Here is a 23216-nt window from a genome sequence, read left to right as displayed (position 1 = left end):
GGATGGTTAGTGATTTAAATATGAAATGTATTTGATTTATAAGTCCGATAGTGCTCCGTAACCCTATTCCAACGTCGGATACGGGTTAGGGGTGTTATAGGCATGCTTGAGTTCAGTCCCTAGTAAACCTATTTTCCACCCCAAGTTATCAATTTTTTTAATTATTTAGCATTTTGTTTAGGATAAAAAGCAAAATTGACTAGAACATGGTAGATTATTATTGGTTTAGGGAGACTACATGACCTTAAAACCCTGATGTCAACTTTTCATTTGTAGGTTTCCTTTTACTTTGGTTGAGCTCGCTGTACTCTAACCTTACCCTCTCCTCAGTGTTAAAAAAATATAGGCAAATTAATACCTAAGGTCACCAAATTATTAGTAAGTTTACATTTTGATCACTTAACTTTAAAAATTTTATATGGTCACTAAACTATTCGAAAGTTTTTATTTAAGTTATCGAGCTATTAAAATGCTATTGCATGACCTTCTCTATTCACATGGCTTACACCAATCGAAAGCTCTTATTCCCCTTCTTTTTTATAATTTAGTTTTTTTCTTGAAGGTAATGAATCTACGAATCAAAATTCAAACAAATTTATTTTTTGATCTCTATCATTGACTGTCAGATCGACTTGGATTGAAGGCACGTTCTTCTACTCGTCAATATATTTTAATCCACTATACTAATCATTGAATTGTCACTTGAAGCTCGCTAGTCAAACTTAAGAAAAAGACTTAACAATCCTATGACTTAAATAAAAGCTTTTAAATAGTTTATAACTATTTTATAAATTTTAAAAGTTTAGAGACGGAATGATAAATTTACTAATGACCATGTAGTTTAACACAAATTCACAAACCGTGCTGACAGAACCAGTCTATGTATCATGACGATGCCGTTTTAGTATTACCCGTTTGTAATTTTAATAATAATAAAAAGCAGCCAGATCGATAAGTCTCCTAAAAACTCAAAAAAAAGAAAAAGAAAATTCAAAAATTCCCAACAATCTCTTACTATGGCCTTTCACGTAGCTTGCCCAATTACATGGTTACAATATATATTTTTCATACACTTTGCCATTATATCTCCTTTTTGAACTTGTTTTTAACGCGCTCTCGTTGTATTAATGCATATGTTTTCTCTTTGTTTTTTTGTAGTCGGCGAATTTGCTTTTGTTCGCTAGGGTTTCCTCGGAATCTCCATTCTCCCGATTCCAAGCATGACTTCTTGCAGGAACTGATTCGAGTGGAGGCGTTTTTGAAAGATCCATTGGGCGTTACGGTTTCTCGAGAAAGGACTGTGCAGGTTCGCGTACCTAAAGTAACGCCGGTTCCGGCTGGGGATGGAGGAGATGGCGTTGATGCCGTGGAGGATTCGGCCTCGGTTTTGGCGGCTCAGTCAAAGCGGCTCCTGCTTCAGAGAAAAGCTGCTGCTGAGGTTTATGCTAGGAAGGTTGAGCCGGGTGATATTGCGGTAATAATAATATACTTGCATTTGACTCTATGTGCGTGTTTAGGTATATGTTTATGTGCATCTGTACGGTGTACATTAAGTTTGGCATCTGAAATTTTGATCTCGTTCGAGTTTGATTTAGTGGAGTGTAAATTTTGTTGTCATTTAGGGGTTAAGGTGTTCAATTTCAGTTTATTTTGCTGTCGTGTTTGTGCCGAGTTCTGCTTTCTCCGGTCCATTCTACTGGTTCTTTAAAATTACTGTATCAGTATTTGTATGTCTTGTTTTAACTGTATCTATCATATGATTGGTCGTTGATATTTATACTTTAAGTATGCATTTTGTAGCAATTTTAAGATTACTGTTATTCTGCTTTTGGGAACTTGGAATTCAAAATTTGGATTTGTATTTCATTTTCTATATAAATTGTAATAATTAAATGCATACATAAAGAGTAAGCTACTTGGGTTTCAATGTAATATCTATTTGGAGAGTATAAAAGCATTAATTTGTTAAATTTATAAATTCCTTAGGAATTTCAAAATCACTACTAAATAGTCAATTGACAAATCTATAGATTTGATAAATAATCATGAATTTAATAAATTTATATGTATTATGACTTAATTTAGACTATTTTGAAATCCAAATTCTGAAATCCAAGTTCCCAAACGCTATCTTATTGAAATTGAGCTAGATTTTGGGTTTGTTTGTGATTGTCCAATAGTCATTTGTTAATACGTTATTAACTTTATATTTCAAAATATAGGTATATATTTTGCATGTATTTGTGAAACTATGAATGCAAATTACTAGCAAATAAAGGATTTCGTGGTTTGATATTTTAGTTTGTTGTTGTTTTGGGTTGGCTAGTATACTTACTCTCTGACTGGAAACAAACCTTTGTTGAATGAGAACAGGAAAGGAAAGTAGTAGGGGCCTTTATTTGGTCTCTACTTTTTATTTTATGCAGTGTTCCTTCTTTGTGGCATTCTAGAAGTGATGGTTTTCACTTTCTTTACAGGTTGCATCAATAGATTCTGCTCTACACGAGCAAGGCCAGCCAAACAAAAATGTAACTTGTCACATGTGCTTTTCGGGTGAAAATGAAGGAAGTGAGACGGCAAGAAGGATGCTCGCATGTCGAAATTGTGGCAAGAAGTACCATAGAAGCTGCTTGAAATCTTGGGTTCAACATAGAGGTACTAAAGTTTATTGTGCTATATAACTATGGCTCGGTAGAGAGGCACCAAATTTTACTGCTCTGTTATCTTCTACCACTGCAGTCTTATACATTTGGCATGGTTGCAGATTTGATTCATTGGAGTTCCTGGACTTGCCCCTATTGTCGAACCTGTGAGGTATTTATCTTGCACATAAGTACTAATTTGCACCGAATAGTGTTCAAATCTTTTGGTTGCACTGATTACTACTAATTTCCTTTCTTTAGGTGTGCCGAAGTACTGGAGATCCAACTAAGCTCATGTTTTGCAAAAGGTGTGATGATGCATACCATTGCTATTGTCAACATCCATCACACAAGGTTGGGTTTCTATTGCTTATTGCAGAGATTTCTTAATATCTTGTTTAAAAGAGAACAGCTCATATAATCCCTAGATTATGCAGAATGTTACCTCTGGGCCATATTTGTGCCCAAAGCATACAAAGTGTCACAGCTGTGGATCCAATGTCCCCGGAAATGGTTCAAGCGTGCGGTACGACTGCTAACCCTTAGACAAGAAGCTTTCACCCCTAAATGTTTCTTCTTTCTGTGCACATTAATGCTCTTAGTATTAATATTTTGGTTTTATCATTTTCTTACAAATCGCACAGGTGGTTCTTGGAATACACTTGTTGTGATGCTTGTGGAAGGTTGTTTGTGAAGGGAAATTATTGCCCTGTATGTTTGAAGGTAAATTCATTCTTCCAATAATTATTATTATTATTATTATTATTATTATTATTATTATTATTTCATATATCCCCTAGCTTAAGGAAAAAATCCACTTCCCCTAAAACTTGTTTCTTGATAGAAATGACCGAAAAATGGATTCTGAACTACTTTATTTGATTGATTATAGCATCCATGTGAAAGCTAATAGGCTTCTTAAGTTTTCTAGAAATATGAACTTACTAGACATTTTGCAACTATACAGGTTTATAGAGACTCAGAATCGACGCCCATGGTCTGCTGTGATGTTTGCCAGCGCTGGGTGCACTGCGAGTGTGATGGCATCAGGTTCGTTGCTGTGTACTTTAAGAAACTCCAACCTAATTTCTGCTCTGTTATCTTGTTTATTGCATGCTTTTGGTTGTTGATTATTTTGGTTGGGGTAGTTGCAGTCAAATGTGCTACTGAGTTTGACAGTTATAGATGTTTATGGATTTGTGTTATGCTTTGTATTTTAACTTGCATCAAGTCTATCAGGCTTATTCCTTGTAACTGTATAGGGTCAAAATGGATGATTGAATTTCTCAAGTTTTTCTTCTTTTTTTTTTTTCTGTAAAATACCATTTTCATGAGTTGTTTCCTTACCAATCTAGTGAAACAAGCAAAGCAAGTGCATATTGTCTTGAAATTTCTATCTAGCTCTTTCATTCCTCTCCAAACCAAAAAATATTTCCTATTCCTGTTGAATAAATCCTGAAAGACTTTTATGGTCTCAGCTTTTCAGCACCCGCACAAATTTTGGATCATTATTTATTTATCAATAAATGCTTTGCAGTGATGAAAAATATCTGCAGTTTCAAGTAGATGCAAATCTCCAGTATAAATGTGCAGCATGTCGTCGGGAGTGCTACCAGGTAGCTATGTATTGCAGTGTGCTTTTTTCCCTCTTCTTTCTCAGGAGGGAGAGAGGTAAAGTATTCTTTTCAACTTGTGAATCTGTTATAAACGTGTAACCAGGTTACAGATCTTGAGGATGCTGTTCAAGAGCTTTGGAAGAGGAGAGACAGAACTGATCAAGACCTTATTGCTAGCTTGAGGGCTGCTGCAGGGCTGCCAACTCAAGAAGAAATATTCTCTATCTCTCCATATTCTGATGATGAGGAAAATGGTCCTGTGATGTTTAAAAAAGAATTTGTGCGTTCCCCGAAGTTCTCTCTCAAAGGGATAGCTGACAAGCCTCTGAAGAAGAACAGGGATTATGGAAAGGAGTCTTCAAGCAAAAAATATCTTAAGAAAAAGACATACCAGGCATCTTTAATTAGCAAAGGAGAGTCACAGCTGAGTTTTGAAGGGAATCAGGATATTCAATCTCAAGGATATAGTGTGAGTGAGTACAGGATCGATGAAGTTGCAATCCAGAGAGATGAAGGACAAAATATTTCTTCTCCTGGTACTGAAACGTGTTCTACTAAACAGCCAGGGATTTTGAAAAACAAGCTGGTAGATGAGGTGATGGTTAGTGATGAAGATAGAAAATCTCGTGGACTTAAAATTAAAAGTAACAAGCCACTTGATTTAGATAGTGGAGATGATAAACATGATAGCAAGTCAAATACTTTGAAAGCAAAGAAGTTAGTCATAAATCTAGGTTCACGAAAAATAAATGTTACCAACTCCCCAAAGCCTGATGCTTCAAACTCTCAAAGAGAACGGGATGTGATTTCTTACAATGGTATGCTCTGAATTACTCTTTCTATGAGATAACTTGCACTGCATGATGATCACATTTCCCTACAATCTAGCATTCATCATTTCCTTTTATGTTGCTATCACTCTAGTAACCTTCTAGATTGCTACTTATCATTTCTAACTACACCCTAAAATCTGCGTTTGCTGTAATGAACTTTTTTTTTACTCATTTACTTTAATCTTAGTTAAGTTTAGGTTTTTGTTGAGCCCTTTTTATTTCTTATAAGATTGCACTTATAAAATAAACAAGATATTAAATCACATGCAATTTATTGGTCCCTTCTGGTTGAGAGATTAATCTAAAAACTATTATGCCTTCTCTTGTTTGACTGATTGTTAGGTGTTCAAGATGCAAATCAACTGAGTTACAAGTTTATGCTGGATACGCATGACAATACTGCTAAATCTGGTGATGGTAATATAGCAATCATGATCTATTGCTGTGATATTAAAAAGTTCAGTTGTGCTGCCGTTATTGAACATCTGGAAATTTGTTTCTTTTAAGGTTCTGATAATTGAGATAGTGGGAAAATTTTCTGTTTGCAGGATACAAGGTTTATCAGTCCAAGTCAAGAAGGGTGAAAATTGCGGGAAAAGAAGGGAATGTGATAAAGTTTGGAAAAATTAAGCCAGAATCTCCTGAATTGGGGCCCAAAGTCGGTGCAGCAAGCAGTTCTGATGGATATGAAATTGGCCCTCTTGAACAGCCACGAGTTGCATCTGGAAAAGGAAGCATTGATGTAACTAGGCTTGATGCTGCACCGTCAGGTGAGGCGTCCATCCGAAGAGGGGGCAGGGTGATGTTGAGAAAGTGGTTGGAAGACAGGGCTGATACGAATGGTGAAAGTAATGAAGATTTTGGTCACACACCTGTCTTGAAATCTTTTCCAAAAGATTCCAAACTGTCTCTCAAGTTTAAATTGAAGAAACCTGATCTTGAGAATCAGAATTCTAAGGTTCATCTGGTGGAAGAAAAAAGTTCTATAAAGGGCCAAAGGTCAAAAAGGCAGAGACCATCAACCTTTGTGGAAAAATCGTTGTTTAATGTAGATGAAGATCTTGATGTCACACACACGCATCAAAACAGCATAATGGATGGCATGATGGATGCTAATTGGATATTAAAGAAGTTGGGTAAAGATGCAATTGGAAAGAAAGTTGAAATTCATCACGCCTCTGACAATTCATGGTAAGATTTGGCTTCTCTTTGCCACAGAAAAAACTAGGAGGCAAGATCTGGGTACCATGGGCTTTTGATTTTAAGATCTTTTGCTCCTGATTAATCTATGTCTTAACCACACACCCCTTATTTAGTTCTATATGCAACTGATGAAACATGTAAACTTCAATTTGAGCTTCAAAAGTAGAAAGAATATGTCAAGCTGCTAGTGAATAATAATTTTAGCTCCACCCAAACTATAATGCTTTAATAATTCTATATTGTATATTCTTTAGGTACATTCCCTGAATTTAATCCTTACTTTTTTGAAATTGAACAAGCAGGCATAAGGGAGCTGTTCATGACATCATTGAAGACACATCCACAGTATCTGTGATGCTAGATGATGGTAGAGTAAAAAGCTTGGAACTTGGGAAGCAAGGCATTCGTTTTGTTCTTCAAAAACAAAAGAGAAGCAAATGTTGAAACTGAACGGCTAATGTAATTCTTTGTGAGTGGATTGTGGAGATTTTTCCATTTCTGGATGTGGCAGTTCTCAGGCAGTTGCTATTTTTTTCTTTATATTAAATTTCCTCAGCTTTGCACTGATGCTACTTTATGTCATCGGGATGCCTTTTTACTGCAGTTGCTGATGAAAGCAAATAACTTAAGCAACCCATTCAACCGCAGTTGGAGGTGGTAGGTCCAATAGCAACCAGAATCCAACATGAGCATCTGGATCCAAGCCTCTTGGATGGCGAAGTAATGTAAGCCTTTGCATGCCTTCTTTACAGCTTCCCGAGCCTCATCTTCACTTGTAGTTATAGGAGATTTCTTGAAGGTTGCATGAACATAGCGGGTAGAATTTCCAAAAGATAGGATCAGGCAAGCACCTGTGGTGTTGACTTCTACCGAACAGACTTCCAATCCAGATTTCATCAAAGCTGCAAGTAAGACATTTTGATCAAGTCTTAATAAAGTTTGAATAAGTACCCGTAACTGAATTCTGAATGCAATATTTGAGAAACCAATGCTGCTAGAGGAGCTGGACAGACCAAACGAGAGTTCAACAATGATGGAAGGGATTTGATACTCGCAGCAGCAGTGGCAGCCACTGCAGTTGCTCAGTTGCTGGGATGCAGTGGGGAAGGCGCTAAAACCTGGCACAGCAGAGGCCGAGTAGTATGCTTCTGTTTGTCACCATGTCAACTACCAAGATCTTTTTAACAAGTGGGGCTCTGCTGATAGTTTGGTGGTGACCTATTCACTATGGCTGAATGGCACAACTTATTAGTGCTTGTAATTTCATAATCTTGGAAAAACTTAAATTTCTTTGTTACTAGTTCTGATGATCACAGTCTGCCGAGAAGGGGATTTTGAAGGCATAAAAGAAAGAGTATATATATGTATATGAACTAAATTACGCATGTATAACATTAAATAAGTATCCATATATATAGATCGTAAAGTATGAATTTACGTAAGTAAGAAGCAAGCATTTCATATTAAGATTAATTTATGAAGGCAGTTTGGTTTGGCATCTTCTTCTGAGGCAGAGATTGATGAAGATCAGCAAGGTGGAAAAACATTTCCCCGGTAAGACAATCTAATATTAGTGCATGAAGCTTCTGCAGTATGTTCTTTATCTTCTTTTGATGATGTTATAGCTACATTTTGCAAAAAAATCTCCCGACAAGGAAACCTCCTGCTGCAATTGAATTTCAGGGCAACATTGGAGGCCCTCTGATGTTTTCGTAAATCACATTGCTCACTTGCACTGCTGATACCTGCTTTTATAGATCATATACATGCATGCATGCATACATACATACATACATTGCCATTAACACCTGCTCTGCTCTTTTCTTCTGAGTCTGATGTTCATGGTTTTAAGAGTTTTTCTTATTACCTTACAGGGGCATGGTGATTTATGATGATCACAGTAGTTTTGATCTATGATTATAGGATTGCTCACGTTATGCACCATTATATTCTGAAATTTGATGTTTTTGGCATACCCTGATCCTCCCTACAGTAACAACATAGAATCCTTGAAAAGCATACCAGAGTTGCCAAATTTTATTCTAACTTCTTTTATTCATTCTTGATTAAGAAAATCCAAGTGCCCTTTTTCTTACTGAAGTTTGCTTAGTTCTAGCTGAAACCATTTTTATTTACAAAACTACTTGGATATGCGTCTCTTATGTGTATGTTGATTTTTTATTATTTAGATTTTCTTGTATTTAAAGGGTTTGCCTAGATATGTGTGGGACAGTTTATCAAATATAGGTTTTAGTCTTCCAAAGAAAATTAAGATGTTACCTGCCAAGTCTTTATTCTAACCCCATTGGTGGTATCTGAAATTGTTGCTCTATTCACTATTACATTAGATACATAAGCTGCAGAATTTCTAGCTCCTAAGCTCCCAATGCTGCAAATAGTGTTAATTTACCATGCATTTACATAATTGTAGAAACAAGTAAGCTGAAATCAATCAGGTAAAAGTTTTTGTTTTGAGTAGTGTTGAATTAGCTAGATGACCTGATTCCATGTCCCGGTCCACAAGTTATATCTGTGGCTCGTACATTTTGCGAGCCGCTCACAACAGAGATACAATCATCACCTTCAAATATAGCACCAAACGAATAGATCAGCATAGAATTTGCATAATTGTTTAGAAGATTTGCATGAATGCTTTGATTTAACTACTGGTTTACCAGTTTTGATGACACAGTTCTTAATGTGTATGTTGTGGGTTTCAGACACATGGATTCCATCCGTGTTGGGGCTGTTTCCAGGAGCAATTACGGAAAGGTTGAGAGCTTTTACATTGACACATTTGTTAAATGAAAGATGCATTTGTTGAGCATTTCGGATCCGCAGCCCTGCTACTCTCAGATTACTGCATTGGCTAAAGGTTAGCGCCTGCAAAAGCACAGTTTTGTTTTAATATAGTTCATGTGCACAATGTGTAACGATCGGGATTTGGACATTTTCTCTCACATAATTGCATGTATTGAGATTTGGTTGTCACCCCTTGATTCGAGTGTTCTAAGAAAACAATACTTTTGATGTAAGCATATAAGGGGAGACACCCGAATTTAGTTACGTGAAGTGATACAGGGTAGATGTTCAAATCCCGGTCATTACACAGGGAATAAACAAACATATCTCGAATTTAATGAGAAAGGACGTGAATTTACAGTTGGTGCTTCCTTGCAAGGCTGAAAAATGATGGAAAAAAAAATGTTAGCTGTTTTATTGATAAAAAAGAAAAGAAAAAATAATAACTTGAAATTTTGATGTAAAAGCAAGTGACATACGAGGGCTATGTTAATTTTGCAAGAATTTTGCCACCATGTTCTGCCATTGCCATTGATGATGCCTCCACCTTCTACCCTTAAATTCTGAACATTAGCAAAGTAAAGGCATCGTCGTCTTCCGTGTGCTTTATAATCCGAGTGATGGACAGTGGCTTTAATTGTTCCATGGATCTATCATGTAAAAAAGATAATCATCATTTAATGTTTCAATTATAATGTATTAGTTCATTTTATGTTTACATGGATGTACGAGTGCATGGGATATTTAAGGCAAGCATGCATGTATGCATGAATCCATGGCCATGCATGCTATTTTGCATAAACTCACCTTCACTATGAGAGGAGAGTTGCAGGGTCCAAAGAAATCAATTGGCTTAAGATGATAAATTTTGTTCTTAGGGACCACCACAATAGCTCCTTGAGACGAGTTACAAGCCAACTCCCAAGCTTCCTTAAATGCCTAAACCAAAGAAAAAGAAAAAATAATTGTTGAATGTCAATCAATAAATTCTCGGCTGAATCTTGGATTTGACTTGCAGTCCAAACAAGATGTTATGATTGTTATTTTGTGATTTTTATTTCCACTACCATCTTTATTTATTATAAGCCACGAGTCCAACATGGTTTAATCAAGTAAGTAAAAAATAAAATAAAATAAAATAAATCAGCAACGGTCCATGTAAATTAATCTTATCAATGTTGGTGGTTGCCCTTTTATTTCCACCTACTTTTAAGTTTAAATTTAAGTTTTTTAATATTTGACTTGCCATTATATTCAATACTTGTTGATATATATACATCGAGAATTTGGTTTTAATAAGTTTTATAAGTTTTTTGCTTTTAAATTAAAATAATAATTCAAAACTTTATAAAGTTTAAACCAAAAATAATAATTAAAAAGCTATTTAAATATTAATATTTATTTAGAAATACCAGTTTTACTTTTTATCAGAATTTTTACAAAAGTAGTTTTTTATTACTTTATGTAGTGGTACTTGGGTCCTAACTTATTTGTGTCATTCAATATCATATTTCATGAATGTTCTTAAAATGTAATTCATTATTCATTAGGTTTGCAGTCACAAATTAAAAAGGAAGGTTAACATTAAAAGGGTATGAATTATTGTCGAATTCACTGGGAAAGAATTCAACGTTACTTAATTGAAATATCAGTTTGAGTATTGTGATTTGTAAATGAGAAAAATAATGTTAGAAAGCTCACTCCTTGTTTCGAGGTTTGATATAGTCGAACTCAGTATAATTATTGAACACTAAATGATTTAAATAAAAGATTTAATAAAAGAGTCCAAAAAAAATTAAGTGATTACTGAATATTAAAAGATTTGATATGACTCTGAATACCGAATGAAATCACAATTCTAATGCTTCGATATGATTATTGAATACCAAAAGATTTAAATAAAAGAGTTCAAAAGAAAAGAAAAACAAAATTCAATTGAAATCATAATTTTGAAATGACTACAGAACACTAAAGGATTTAAATAAAAGGTCCAAAAAAAAACAAAGTCTAAATGAAGCCACAACTCTAATGCTATTGAACACCAAAAGATTTAAATAAAAGGGTCCAAAATATATATATATATATATATAATTAAAATGAAATCATAACTCTAATGCTTTGGTATGATTGCTGAACACTAAAAGATTTATTTTTTAAAAATAAAAATAAAAAAACAATACCGAAGTAAAACCACAACTCCAATTTTTCTTTCATAATATGGTACCTGAGAATCGTCAAATCCATTAGCTTTAGCTCCAAATTCATCGACATTGATTACCTTGAGAGTGACCCTATCAATCCTCGACCAAACTTCATTATTGTTGATGGGATTAACGTTGTCTTGTTGGTTGTAGGTTGTTGGGCGGCTATAAACATGAGTTTGTCGAACATCACTGTGAAATGGGTCCTCTCTGTAACTCCCAAAACAAGATGTGGACAAACAGATGAATGTAATGAAAAGTGGGACACAAAGGGTTTTTAACCACATTATCAGACAAATGTCGAAAGGAGCTATCACTTGAACATGTTTAGTCATGTAAGTCACTATATTTATATATAAATAATAGAGGCGAAAGTGGAGGTTTAGGGTGCTTAATTTCTTCAACTAATGAAGAAAAGAGATGGAAAGTGGGGGAAGTTAAGTTAGTTGGAAAGTATTACTTTGTGCTTCTTTATCAACATACATACATACATCCCTTGCTTTCTACTGAATTCTTCTTCATACATATGTAACTCAATGATGTGTTGACTTCATTTGCTTCAAATAACTGCATCATATACATTTAGATTTGTTATACACTAATAGTCACCAACCCAAAACCCAAATAAGATGCGGGTCACCTACCCGTGACCCGACCAGGCCCCACCAGATGGATGCGCGCAAGACGCATTGTGAGAGGACAATTAGGAGAGCTCGCGGTATCAACTCGCATGAGTCGAGGGGAGCTCGCATAAACGGAAGGAGTTCGCATGTAGGGGATTACGAGATCTAGCATGCAAGTTAGAACGGTACACATGCTCAACATGCCTAAGGTCTGCTAAGAATGTCAATCCTATGAATAATGGGGTCAAGTCATGAACAGTGATAATATATATAAATATATGAATGTTTCCTTCAATGAGACAGAGAAAATTGTTCAACAAGATTTATTAATTTTTAAAGGACATTTTACCATTTAATCAATGGGGCCAAGATCCCTCCTTACCCTCAGCCTTCATTCCTTTCATGTCATCTTGTGTATCGGGATTTCGTCACCACACCCACTTAACTTTACATCCAAAGTATTATCTTCTTTGAATACTCCCTAACCCTTTAAGATCTTATCACCTAAAAATATTTCATTCAAACTCTTTTAAAAAAAAAAAATCCTTCCATGTAAGATCTGTCTACATAAATAAACATATATATATATATATACTTATATACTGATTATATCTTACTTACTACACGGGTAAAAAACCTTAATGTATTTTTAAAATGGCATAATGTCAAATTTCGCTCTTAATGTTTACATCTTTTGTCAATTTGATCCTTATTCCTTTTTTAGCTAAATTTGTTCTTCAACTTTTTAAAAGAGTCAAATTTAATTATCAACCTTTTAAAAAGAGTTGATATGATGTTTTTCTAACAAGAATACCGAATAAAATGTTAAATTTTTAAACACAACGACCTACATGACAATCCACGTGTACTCCATGCTAATTCTTTTTGAATTTTGAATTATTTTAATTTTTAAATTTTATAATTTTAAATTATTTGTTGACGTGAGATATAAGACAAATGATATTATGTTAATATGATTGCACATGGACCACCATGTGAGTTGTCACGCTAACAATGTTAAAAATTAATGTTTTAGTTATAATTTCCGTTAAAAATGTGATTTGACTCTTTTTTGAAAAGCTAAGGGCCAAATTTAGTTCAAAATAAAATAAAAGTCAAATTGATAAAAAAATGTAAACATTGAGAATTGAATTTATAATGCGTTTTATAATAAATGATCGTTTTATTGAAAGCACTACCTTTTATACGAGAGGTAATTGTTTAATTTTAAAATATATTAGATAAAAAACTTAAAAAGGAAAAATAATCTTATAATAATGTTTATTAATTTATATAAAAATAGTTTTCAATTTTTTTAATTAAGGGTGTGTTTGATAAATTGAAAAAAATATTAAATTTTATAAGCATTGAATTTATATTATAAAATTGTTTGATATATTAATAAAATTTAAAGCAATGAATATTCTTGATTTTTGAAAATTTATTATTTCATCCACTGTTAAATGATAACGAAAGACTAAGGGTGAGCTTAGATGGATAGTACGTTTATCTGCAGTTAGTGTAAAAATAACTGTGGCGATGGGATTAGATACTGTAGCATGAGATAAAAAATAAGCTAAACGCACCACACTACACCGCACCGCCCATCCAAACCCACACTAACAGTGCATTTATACATAAAATTTTTGGGGTGATCAAAATAGGAATGATCCTTATTTAAAATGATTAATGGGTAATTTACCCTATTTTTAGAGTAACTAACATGAAAATACATTATTAGACTTTTGTTACCATTTAATTGTGGAGTGACCAATTTAATCAATTTTTTTGAGTGATCAAATTAACAAAATAATAATAATAATAACCAAAATAAAAGCACCATTATTTAAAGTGTAGTTTACCTTAAATTAATTCACTTAATTAGTCCTTAATTTTGACTATAAGCTAAGCTAATTTTTTAATTTAATCCATAAGTGTTTAGAAAAAGTTTGGTGATTTTTTTGAAATGTTTGGATTGAGTTATAATTCGGGATTATATTGTTTAGAGGACTTTACTTAAATATCACATTTAATTCAACAACATTAGATTTAGATTGTAAAATGAAAAGGACAGACTTTGACTATACTAAAAAATATATATTTCTATATCAATTATGGTAATATGTTTTTCCTTATAATCGTTGTTAAACCGAAGATGTAATCTCACTTTCTAAATCCACTATAAGATGATATTACGATGGTGTTCGGTTTATGAAATATAAGATTATCTTTGATGATAGGATTATCGGAATGTAAAATTAATTAGAACATTCTTTGGGTATGTTATATTATCTCATTCTATTCATTTAGTTAAAATGAAAAATTTTCATTTTGTTGTTTGGATGATAAAACGCGAGATTATCTAAAACATATTTACTAAATTATCCGATTAAAGTTTTTATTATTATTGTTGACTACATAAAGGTTGAAGGTCATAACATTTTATTTGACTGATAATAAGGTTTCTCTTAAAATTAAAGTGACAAAAATTATTATTTTTATTATTTAAAGTGATAAAATGTAATATAATAGAATAAATATTAATTTCTCTCAACTTATAATAATAAATAAATCCAACTGGAATATTACTTGAAGAATATATTAAGGACGGTAGAATTTGATTCATTTGTTATTATTATTAGGTTAAATAGGTGATATATGTCGATATTTTTAATTAACCAAATAGGTCGTTTTTGGAGAGAGAGTGTGAAAGCGTATCCAGTTAAGTGAGCTTTCCTGTTGACATGTCAGAGAAAGCGCGCCCAGCTCGAAGCGATTTTCAATAATTACAAAGAAAACGTGTCCAGCTGGGCGAGCTTTCCTACCAACTATGGGTGCACTTTCACACTCTCTCTTCAAAAACAACCTATTTGATCAATTAAAAAAATCGACATACCTATTTAGCCTTATTATTATTTCACTTTGTTTAGGTAAAATGAATTAAATTCATTAAAAATGGGGTAAAATTGTAAAAAAAAATGTTAGATTATCAGAGAATGTAAGGTTTAGACAATAAATACTAGCCAAAATCACAAATAAAAAATATATTTTAAAATCAGTTCATACAATTTTTTAGTCGATTGTTTGGTTTGATTCTTATTTTTTTTTCGGTTTGCATCAAATTCTCGATTATATGACACCAATTGAATTGATCCAACCATTAATTATCGGAAATTTACATATACGTTAAATATTCCATTAATCAGATAAGTAGTTTTGAAAGCTGATCACAAAGTTTAAAATTAAGTCAAAGAATGCGACGTACCAAATATTAATCGAAATTCAAACCCATTACCCAAATTTAGTATTATGTTTCATTATATTAGACATAATGTTTCAGATTGGATCAGTTGAATCCAGAATTGATTAGAATATTGATATAAAATAAGATAAAATCAATTAACTTATGAATTAATACTGATCAGTTGAATAAATTAAAAAATTATATAAATCGACCATTAAATCAATTGAATCAAATTTTATATTTTTATGAATTTTTAATAATTTATTTAATTACTTAAAAATAATCTAAACATTAATTAAACAACAAGAATCTTTTGAAATTTGAAATTGGAATAATTATCATGTTGTTTAAGTCAACAAAATATAATTTTTTTAATAATTACTAACTATAATTAATATTTGATTATGAAAAAATATAGATAAAATACATTTAAGGCAATATAGTATAATGGTGGGGTACTTCATCAGATCCTCAATATTATATGAAAGTTCCTAACAGAGGGAACTAAGACAAGAGCAGCCAAAAATGTGTTAGCCTCACCACCACCATTATCGCCACGTCGCAATTTTGATTTGATATATTTTCAAAATAATCCGAATTCGATTAGAGCTAATCATGGGTCGGGTTAAGTCAGATCAGTGTAAAAATTTAGGCTTATCTTTTAAGTTAGTTCGACCCGAGTCGAAAAATGGGCCGAAAATTTTGTTCAAATCTTGTCCGTCCGTATTAATTTTTTAGATCTTTATATGAAGATAAATTTTAAAAAATATAATACATCAAATAGACTAAAAGCATTAAAATAAATGTTTCTCAATAATTTGAAAAAAAATATAAAAGTATTTATACTTAAATAACACTAGCATAGTTGCATTTTAACAAGCAAATGTCTCTAAAATAGTGATAAAATTAACAATAAAACAAGAATTATACAATATTCAAACAATAACAACAAAATAGTAGTAATATAATAGCAAAATGATAATAAAACAACGACATAACAGCAGTAGACAACAACAAACAACAATAGTTTTTTTTGTCAAATCGGGCCGAACTCGAGCCAAAAAAGTCTTGCCTGAGGCCCGAATCATTTTCTAAATAGGTCTATTTTTTTGTCCAATCCCATTTTTCGGGCCTACATTTTTGTCAAAACCCTCACACTTTTCAAGTGGGCATTCAAGCTTGGGCAGTGGCTCGATCCATGGTTTGGTCTAATTTCGATGATTAATTATCGTGTTGAAATACATGGCAACTGATTATTGCACGTTTGGCCACATGGCTATGTCTTAGAGCCACACGGTTTAAGTTCTGTCACACGGCTATGTAACTCCTGTTTTTACTTTTTACTTGAATTTTTGTAAAAGCTTCAGTTTAGTCAAGATTTATCCCCTAGTTGTTTTAAATGCTTCATATGCTCGAACTTGATTGAATAGCATGGAGATGATCATAACTTTTATTTTAAAATGGATTATGTGGTCATTTATGACAAATAGTGAATAATGTTATTGTTTTACTGTTTTAATACCTATAGCTTGAGTTAGATAACCGGATTGGGTATAAGGCGTTTTAATTTTTTTTTGCTAAATAATCAAAATGAAAAATTAATAATAGTTAAATGATTAATGGTATTATTTATCTCATTTTTCTTTTATAAATTCAAATATATTAATTATTATGGATATTTATCTTATAATTCTATTTTTTCAGACAATTTATTTGATTTCAAATATTCAATATTTGAATATTTATATGATAATTCAATTAATTTAAATTTAAATTTAAATAATAATACTTGATTTACATTTTAAGGCAAATCTTTAAATTTAAATTTTATAAAATTGTAGATATTCAACTTATTTTTATCTCTAATTTGTAATCGAGTAAAATCAATTCAAATTATAACAAGCTTGAGCTTACTCAAATTTTATATTTAAAATTACTGCTTCAATTTCAATTTTAAAATTTTAAATTCAATTCAAGATAAAAAAAAACTCAAATTGATTATTTTATTACTTTAAATTATTTAAATTAAAAGTGATAACGGTTTGATTCAAATGGATTTTGTTCGGTTATCAAAATTAACCAAATCGAATCAATTTCATTGATTCAAATTGTTTGATTCATCCATTGATAATTTCTTTAAAAATATTTATATATAATAATTTAAAGTTTTTCAACAATTTAAATATAAAATATTCATACATTATAAAAATAAAAATTAATTATAAAATAAATTAAAAATTGTAATAAATTTGGTTTGGATAATTACAATTTTTATCTAATGAACTGTGAACTGAACCAAATATATTTAAATAATAATCGAACTGAAATTGAATGAAAACTTAACCGAACATTATGGTTCAATTTTTTTGAAAGGTTACAAATATGGTACAATTAAAGTACAAATATAAAGACATGTTTGAAATAAGCTAGACTAACTCCGACTAAATCGAACTAAAATCCACAAATAGCAACAAATGGTGTTTATGGAAGTTGATATACATAATTGTGCATGACGCGTCTCGAATTTGAGCATTTAGAACTCAAGGCATCCGCTTTTGCCAATTGTGTCAAGGCCTCGTCAACTTAAAAAAAGTTACAAATTGGTTATTGTATTATTTAAAAGTTTTCATTTAAAATATTGGATTGTTAAAGTCGTCGATGTATGGCTCTATTTATTCACACCGTTTACAATAACTGAAAGCTTTCATTTTCTTTCTCTTCTATAGTTCAATTTTTTTTTATGAAACAAATTTAAACGCTACGAATCTGCGAAACAAAATCTAAACAACCTTTCTCTTTGATCATCGATATTGATCGTCAGATCGACTTGAACATAAATGTATGTTCTTTTACTCGTTGATGATTATTGATCCACCATACCGATTGTCAAATCGTTCCTCGCTGGCCGTACATTTAAACAAAAAATTACTTCAATAAAAACTTTCAAATGATTCATCTCATTAATAATTTAGAAACATGAAATTTATTAAAAAAATAAATTTTTTTACTCAACTTTACGATAATAAAAAATAATTAATTATATTAAATCCAACTAAAATAATTTATGAAGAACCCAATCATTCCTTTTTTTTTATAATATTTTTTTCTCACCAAAACCATAAATAAAGTCGCATTTTTTCTCCTCATTTTTCCATTTCTAGACGTTATTTTCTCTCTGCACTTCCTTTCCCTCTCATTACTCTCTCTCCAAAAAAAGCAAAGCAAAAAAAAAAAAAAAAGGCTTTCAAATAGTTCTTTTTTTCTTGGTAGCATCAATGGGGATGATATATTTATACAAATAAAATTATTTTTGTTGTTCAATAAAATCTCCTTCTTCTTTTATTGTATCTATAGCCTTTGATAATTGATCTCTTTAGATCCTTAAAATCATATCTCGAATGCTTTCCACAACTTAAGCTATATATATAAATATACCCTTTTTTTCCCCTTAGATCTGTTTCAAGCTTTCCCTTTGCTTTGCTTACGAGAGTTTGAGCTTCAACTTGTATTTTTCTTATTGGTAAGTTTGTTTAGAACTTTGATTTTTGTTATCAGCTGATTTGCATTTCGATTAATTTTTTTAATGGTTGAAAATTGAGAAAATTGAAGCTTCGTTGTAATGGGTTTTCTGTTTTAGTAAAGTTAGAAGTGATTTAGCTAATTTTTTTTCCCCTTTTGTTCTTTTTTGACATTTATTGATATTTTATTGAGCAATGCTAGATTTGTTAATTTTTGAAAATATTAGTGACTTAAAGCTTGATTAATACTATGGATTATGGGTGAATTTGTAATCACTAGCAAAATATTCACTAAATCTCTTTTGATTTTATTCTTGCTTTGTTTGCATATTATGTCTTTTTTAAAAAAAAAGAAAAAGAAAGAAAATTCCATAAACAATGTCGTATAGTTCTTGTCATGGTCTCTTTTCATGATAAAAAAATTCTTTTTATCTTGAGAATAAGAATCATTGGCTTTCTTAATTTTCTGTCTTTTAAGTATTTATCTTAGATTATTCCATATTATGATCGGATCTGTCATCTGACAGAACATTAAGATTCTTATAGCTACTAATGTAGTAATGTGAACAAAAGTTTTAGAATGTCTTGTTGGGTTCTTTTTTTTCTGTTGAAATTCAATAGCTAGATTAGTTGGCCTACTAAAAATATGGTAAAAAGCTTGTGAAAATCAAATTACAAATAGATTTTTTTGTGTTTCATGTTCTTCGTTAAAGGGTGAAGTAATTCTACTGTATAATCTTATTTTCCTTGTTCATTTAAAGGTCTCATTTGGTTGATTTATGTTTGTTTCTTGTTTCTTATGCTTTTTCTATTTTTTATGGCCATTTTCCTGAGATATTTTATGTGCACATGTGGTTTAACGATCTTAGCAATTTCATCCTTGAATTTGATATGATTGGTTATTTATTCTTTGTTCATGAATTTGCAACTAATTGAAGCATGTGCGTTGGTCCGGAGCATTCAAAATCTGGAGATATGAATCACTTAAATGTGAAAACTGAGGACTCTTTTTCTAGCTTACATGAGCTTGCTTCTAATAATGATGTCGAGGGAATTAAGCAATCTATAGAGAAGGACGTTTCTTCGATCGATGAGGTTGGACTTTGGTATTGTCGTGAAAAAGGCTCAAACCGAATAGTTGCAAAGCATAGAACTCCATTAATGGTTGCTGCTACCTATGGCAGTGTTGATGTTGTTAAGCTTATATTGACTCACTCAGAGGCTGTCAACCTATCGTGTGGTACAGACAAAAGTACTGCCCTTCATTGTGCTGCCTCTGGCGGATCTCTTCATGCTATGGATGTTGTTAATCTACTTTTATCAGCTGGTGCTGATACAAATTCTTCTGATGCCAATGGCTGTCGACCTGCTGATGTTGTTGTAGTACATCCAAAGCTCCAAAGCATGAGAGCTGTTATGGAAGAACTTCTTTCGGGACATGTTTCTGATGACCCTTTTGGGAAGCAGAATTTACGGATATCCATTGATAACTCTACTTCTGGCTTGCCACCCCTTTCTTCGTCACCGGAGAATCGATCATCACCCTCTCCTTCACACCTAGCATCTTCACCAATGGCTTCGAAGTTTGTTGATATACCTGTTAACTCTACAACAGAGAGGAAAGAGTACCCTGTTGATCCATCTCTCCCTGATATCAAGAACAGTGTTTATGCAGCTGATGAGTTCCGCATGTTTTCATTCAAGATCCGTCCTTGTTCGAGAGCATACTCTCATGATTGGACGGAGTGTCCATTTGTTCATCCAGGAGAGAATGCACGGAGAAGGGACCCGCGCAAGTACCACTACAGCTGTGTGCCATGCCCTGATTTCAGAAAAGGGGCTTGTAGACGAGGGGATATGTGTGAATATGCTCATGGAGTTTTTGAATGTTGGCTACATCCAGCACAATACCGCACTCGGATGTGCAAGGATGGCACAAGTTGTGATAGGCGGGTATGCTTTTTCGCCCACACTGCTGAGGAACTCCGCCCACTGTATGTCTCGACTGGCTCAGCCGTTCCCTCTCCACGCTCATCTGCATCTGCTGCTAGTGTCATGGACATGGCTGCTGTTATGGGCCTTTTACCTGGTTCACCCTCATCAGTATCTGCCTTATCCCCTTCACCATTCAATCAGCCTATGTCTCCATCTGCTAATGGCCTTTCACACTCATCTGCAGCGTGGCCCCAACCAAATGTTCCAACACTTCATCTCCCTGGAAGCAACTTTCAATCAAGTCGCTTGAGATCCTCCCTTAGTGCCCGAGATATCCCATGTGAGGGCTTCGACATGTGGCCTGATTTTGATGCTCATGAACAGATTCTAAATGATTTAACCTGTGTTTCCCAGTCTCATAACAGTCCAGTGTCTGTGAGTCGCTCTTGTCGATCCAAAACATTAACTCCTTCAAACCTTGAAGAGCTATTTTCTGCGGAGATCTCTTCATCTCCTAGATATACTGATCAGTCAGCTGCCTCTACAATATTTTCCCCTACCCATAAATCAGCTGTCCTTAATCAGTTTCAACAGCAACAGAGCAAGTTATCTCCAATCAATACAAGTGTTTTTGCACCAAGAAATGTTGAACACCCACTGTTGCAGGCTTCATTCGGTGTCAGGTCTCCTGGAAGAATGTCACCTAGAAGTACTGAGCCAATCTCCCCCATGGCTGCTCGCTTGTCCGCACATGTTCAGCTTGAGAAGCAACGACAGCAGCAGCTAAGCTGCCTTAGCTCTAGGGAACTTGGATCTCCTGTGAATTCTCCTTGGTCCAAGTGGGGTTCGCCTAATGGAAAGTTGAACTGGTCAGTTAGTGCAGACGAACTGGGTCAATTACGAAAATCATCATACGAGCTTCGTAACAGTAGCGAGGGGCCCGACTTATCTTGGGGCCAGTCTCTTGTAAAGGAATCCCCACCTGAGATGATGAAAGAGAAGCTGGTAGCTCCTGCTCCACATGGTGCATCATCCGGTGACATTTCCAATGATTCCAATTCCCAGATCAATTCTGTGGATCATTCCGTTTTAGGAGCTTGGATCGAGCAAATGCAGCTTGATCAGCTTGTTGTGTAGAGAAACAGATTTCTGAAGGTACATATTTTGTTGGTCTTTCGAGAAAGATAACAACAGGAAGTTGACTCGTGGTGACAGCAGATAAAACTAATCGTGGCAGAAAGATTAGAATGGGAATTTTATTCTATAAATTCTTTTTAATCATTTTATTGTATCAGCTGCAGCAGAGTTCCAGCAGAAAAGATGTAGGAAAGCCTCTACTCGGGCTAATATTAAGCACTCAAGCGCTTCTGCGGTTTAAGGTTTTGTACCATTTTGTTGTCTTCGTATTACTTTCAATATTTTCCTTAGATCAGTGAAAAGAAAAACTGATGATGCATTTTACGAGATCATGTTAAGCTAATGTGTTTCCTTCTGAATGATGTAAACCCTGGTTTTTAAGTTATTATTTCAATATCTTTATTTTTTTGTCCTATGCATATGGTTTGTTGTGCTCTACTTTTCAGCTTTCTCTTTTGCTTTTGTTTTCTTTTGCCTTGGTTCTCCTTAATGGATGATGACTTTGATTCATGTGATCTATAATTCATGATTGGGGAAAATCTGGGGTGTGGTACTGGTCCCCTCTTGGAGGTCGTTGCTCATACTCATTTTTCTTGAAGTATCTATATTTGATGCTTTCAAACTTGGAAAAGGTTAATCATAGTCATGTCGGGTACATAGTCGTATTTGATGCTTACATTCGAGTCTGAGTAACATGGGTTCGGTATTGTGGTTGGTGGAAAAGGCAGTAATGTGGATCCAACTTTCAAAAGATGATGATGATGGGGGAGGGTGGCCTCTTTGTTTAGGGGAAGTGGGATGATGGTACCTATCATATGATGCCGACCACTCACACCATTATAAAAGTATGTGGGGTGGTCTTTAATGGAGTTTAGACATGAAATGGCATTGTCAGTGATTCGTACGGACAGGGGCCTTTTGCCTTTAATGGTCTATTGGGAATTTAAGGTTTAATAGTTTGGTTCAAAGCATCATCAAATGTTTTTTTTTTTAAAATCTTTTTGGTCTTTGACTTTTATATTGGTTTCGATTAAATTTAGAATTGAATAAGGTTGGATTCTCAAACTATCATCAAATGTTTTTCTTTCGGTCTTTGATTTTTAATATCTAAGGTTTTGATTAAATCTGAAATCGAGTCCGATCGAATATCATTTTAGGATAAATTCTTTTAGCATTTTATATTCATTTATGAGACTAAAATTCAAAACCTTAAAAAATATTGAGTTTGACACTTTACTCAACATTTGATGTGCATCAAATGTATTAGACCATATTCATACGTGAGGACCCCCAACATAAATGAAAGCTTCCCCTTTTAGGGACCAAAAGCATCCAATACATATATGATTGCTAGTATAATAACCAAGCTTTACTATTTTAATCATTGGCTCATTTATTATGGTATTTGTTTGGGTTCTAACATTTATTGTAGCTTCTAATTAAGTAAATATGCCGATTTTAA

The 23216-nt window shown here is 33.2% G+C and overlaps 3 protein-coding genes across 8 annotated transcripts; 2 read left to right on the top strand and 1 right to left on the bottom strand.

Annotated features, from left to right (window-relative positions):
- The first annotated feature begins 968 nt into the window (after positions 1-968).
- Positions 969-7743, top strand: LOC105790296 (uncharacterized). Of its 6 annotated transcripts, XR_008198620.1 has the most exons (16): positions 969-1048; positions 1159-1474; positions 2478-2655; positions 2765-2814; positions 2904-2996; positions 3080-3168; positions 3287-3365; positions 3610-3692; positions 4180-4258; positions 4362-5076; positions 5434-5508; positions 5640-6282; positions 6597-6763; positions 6899-7019; positions 7094-7202; positions 7277-7743. XR_008198620.1 is itself a non-coding variant. In XM_052634602.1 (14 exons), the coding sequence occupies exons 1-13, from the start codon at positions 1017-1019 to the stop codon at positions 6736-6738; spliced, it is 2574 nt and encodes an 857-aa protein (XP_052490562.1). In that variant the 5' UTR covers positions 969-1016; the 3' UTR covers positions 6739-6753; positions 6899-7743. The 6 variants fall into 6 exon arrangements, 2 of the variants coding, with proteins under 2 accessions (XP_052490562.1, XP_052490561.1); XR_008198621.1 differs by having other exon boundaries at positions 6597-6753; positions 7094-7743; XR_008198619.1 differs by having other exon boundaries at positions 7094-7743.
- On the bottom strand, positions 6899-12068 carry LOC105790298 (polygalacturonase QRT2). Its single transcript, XM_052634468.1, is given in 12 exon segments — positions 6899-7991; positions 7994-8039; positions 8162-8281; positions 8575-8683; positions 8794-8875; positions 8970-9177; positions 9456-9476; positions 9576-9746; positions 9904-10035; positions 11321-11507; positions 11785-11864; positions 11964-12068. Coding segments are annotated over 12 exon segments (1431 nt in total). The 3' UTR covers positions 6899-7821.
- Positions 12069-18355: 6287 nt separating this feature from the next.
- On the top strand, positions 18356-22167 carry LOC105790295 (zinc finger CCCH domain-containing protein 30). Its single transcript, XM_012617813.2, has 2 exons — positions 18356-18684; positions 19621-22167. Exon 2 carries the CDS (start codon positions 19622-19624, stop codon positions 21752-21754), a length of 2133 nt encoding a protein of 710 aa, XP_012473267.1. The 5' UTR covers positions 18356-18684; position 19621; the 3' UTR covers positions 21755-22167.
- Positions 22168-23216: the final 1049 nt, after the last annotated feature.

Source organism: Gossypium raimondii, chromosome 8 (genome assembly GCF_025698545.1).
Source record: "Gossypium raimondii isolate GPD5lz chromosome 8, ASM2569854v1, whole genome shotgun sequence".
Classification (NCBI taxonomy): domain Eukaryota; kingdom Viridiplantae; phylum Streptophyta; class Magnoliopsida; order Malvales; family Malvaceae; genus Gossypium; species Gossypium raimondii.
Note: the sequence above shows the minus strand (reverse complement) of the source record. Positions and strands in the feature narration are given on the sequence as shown.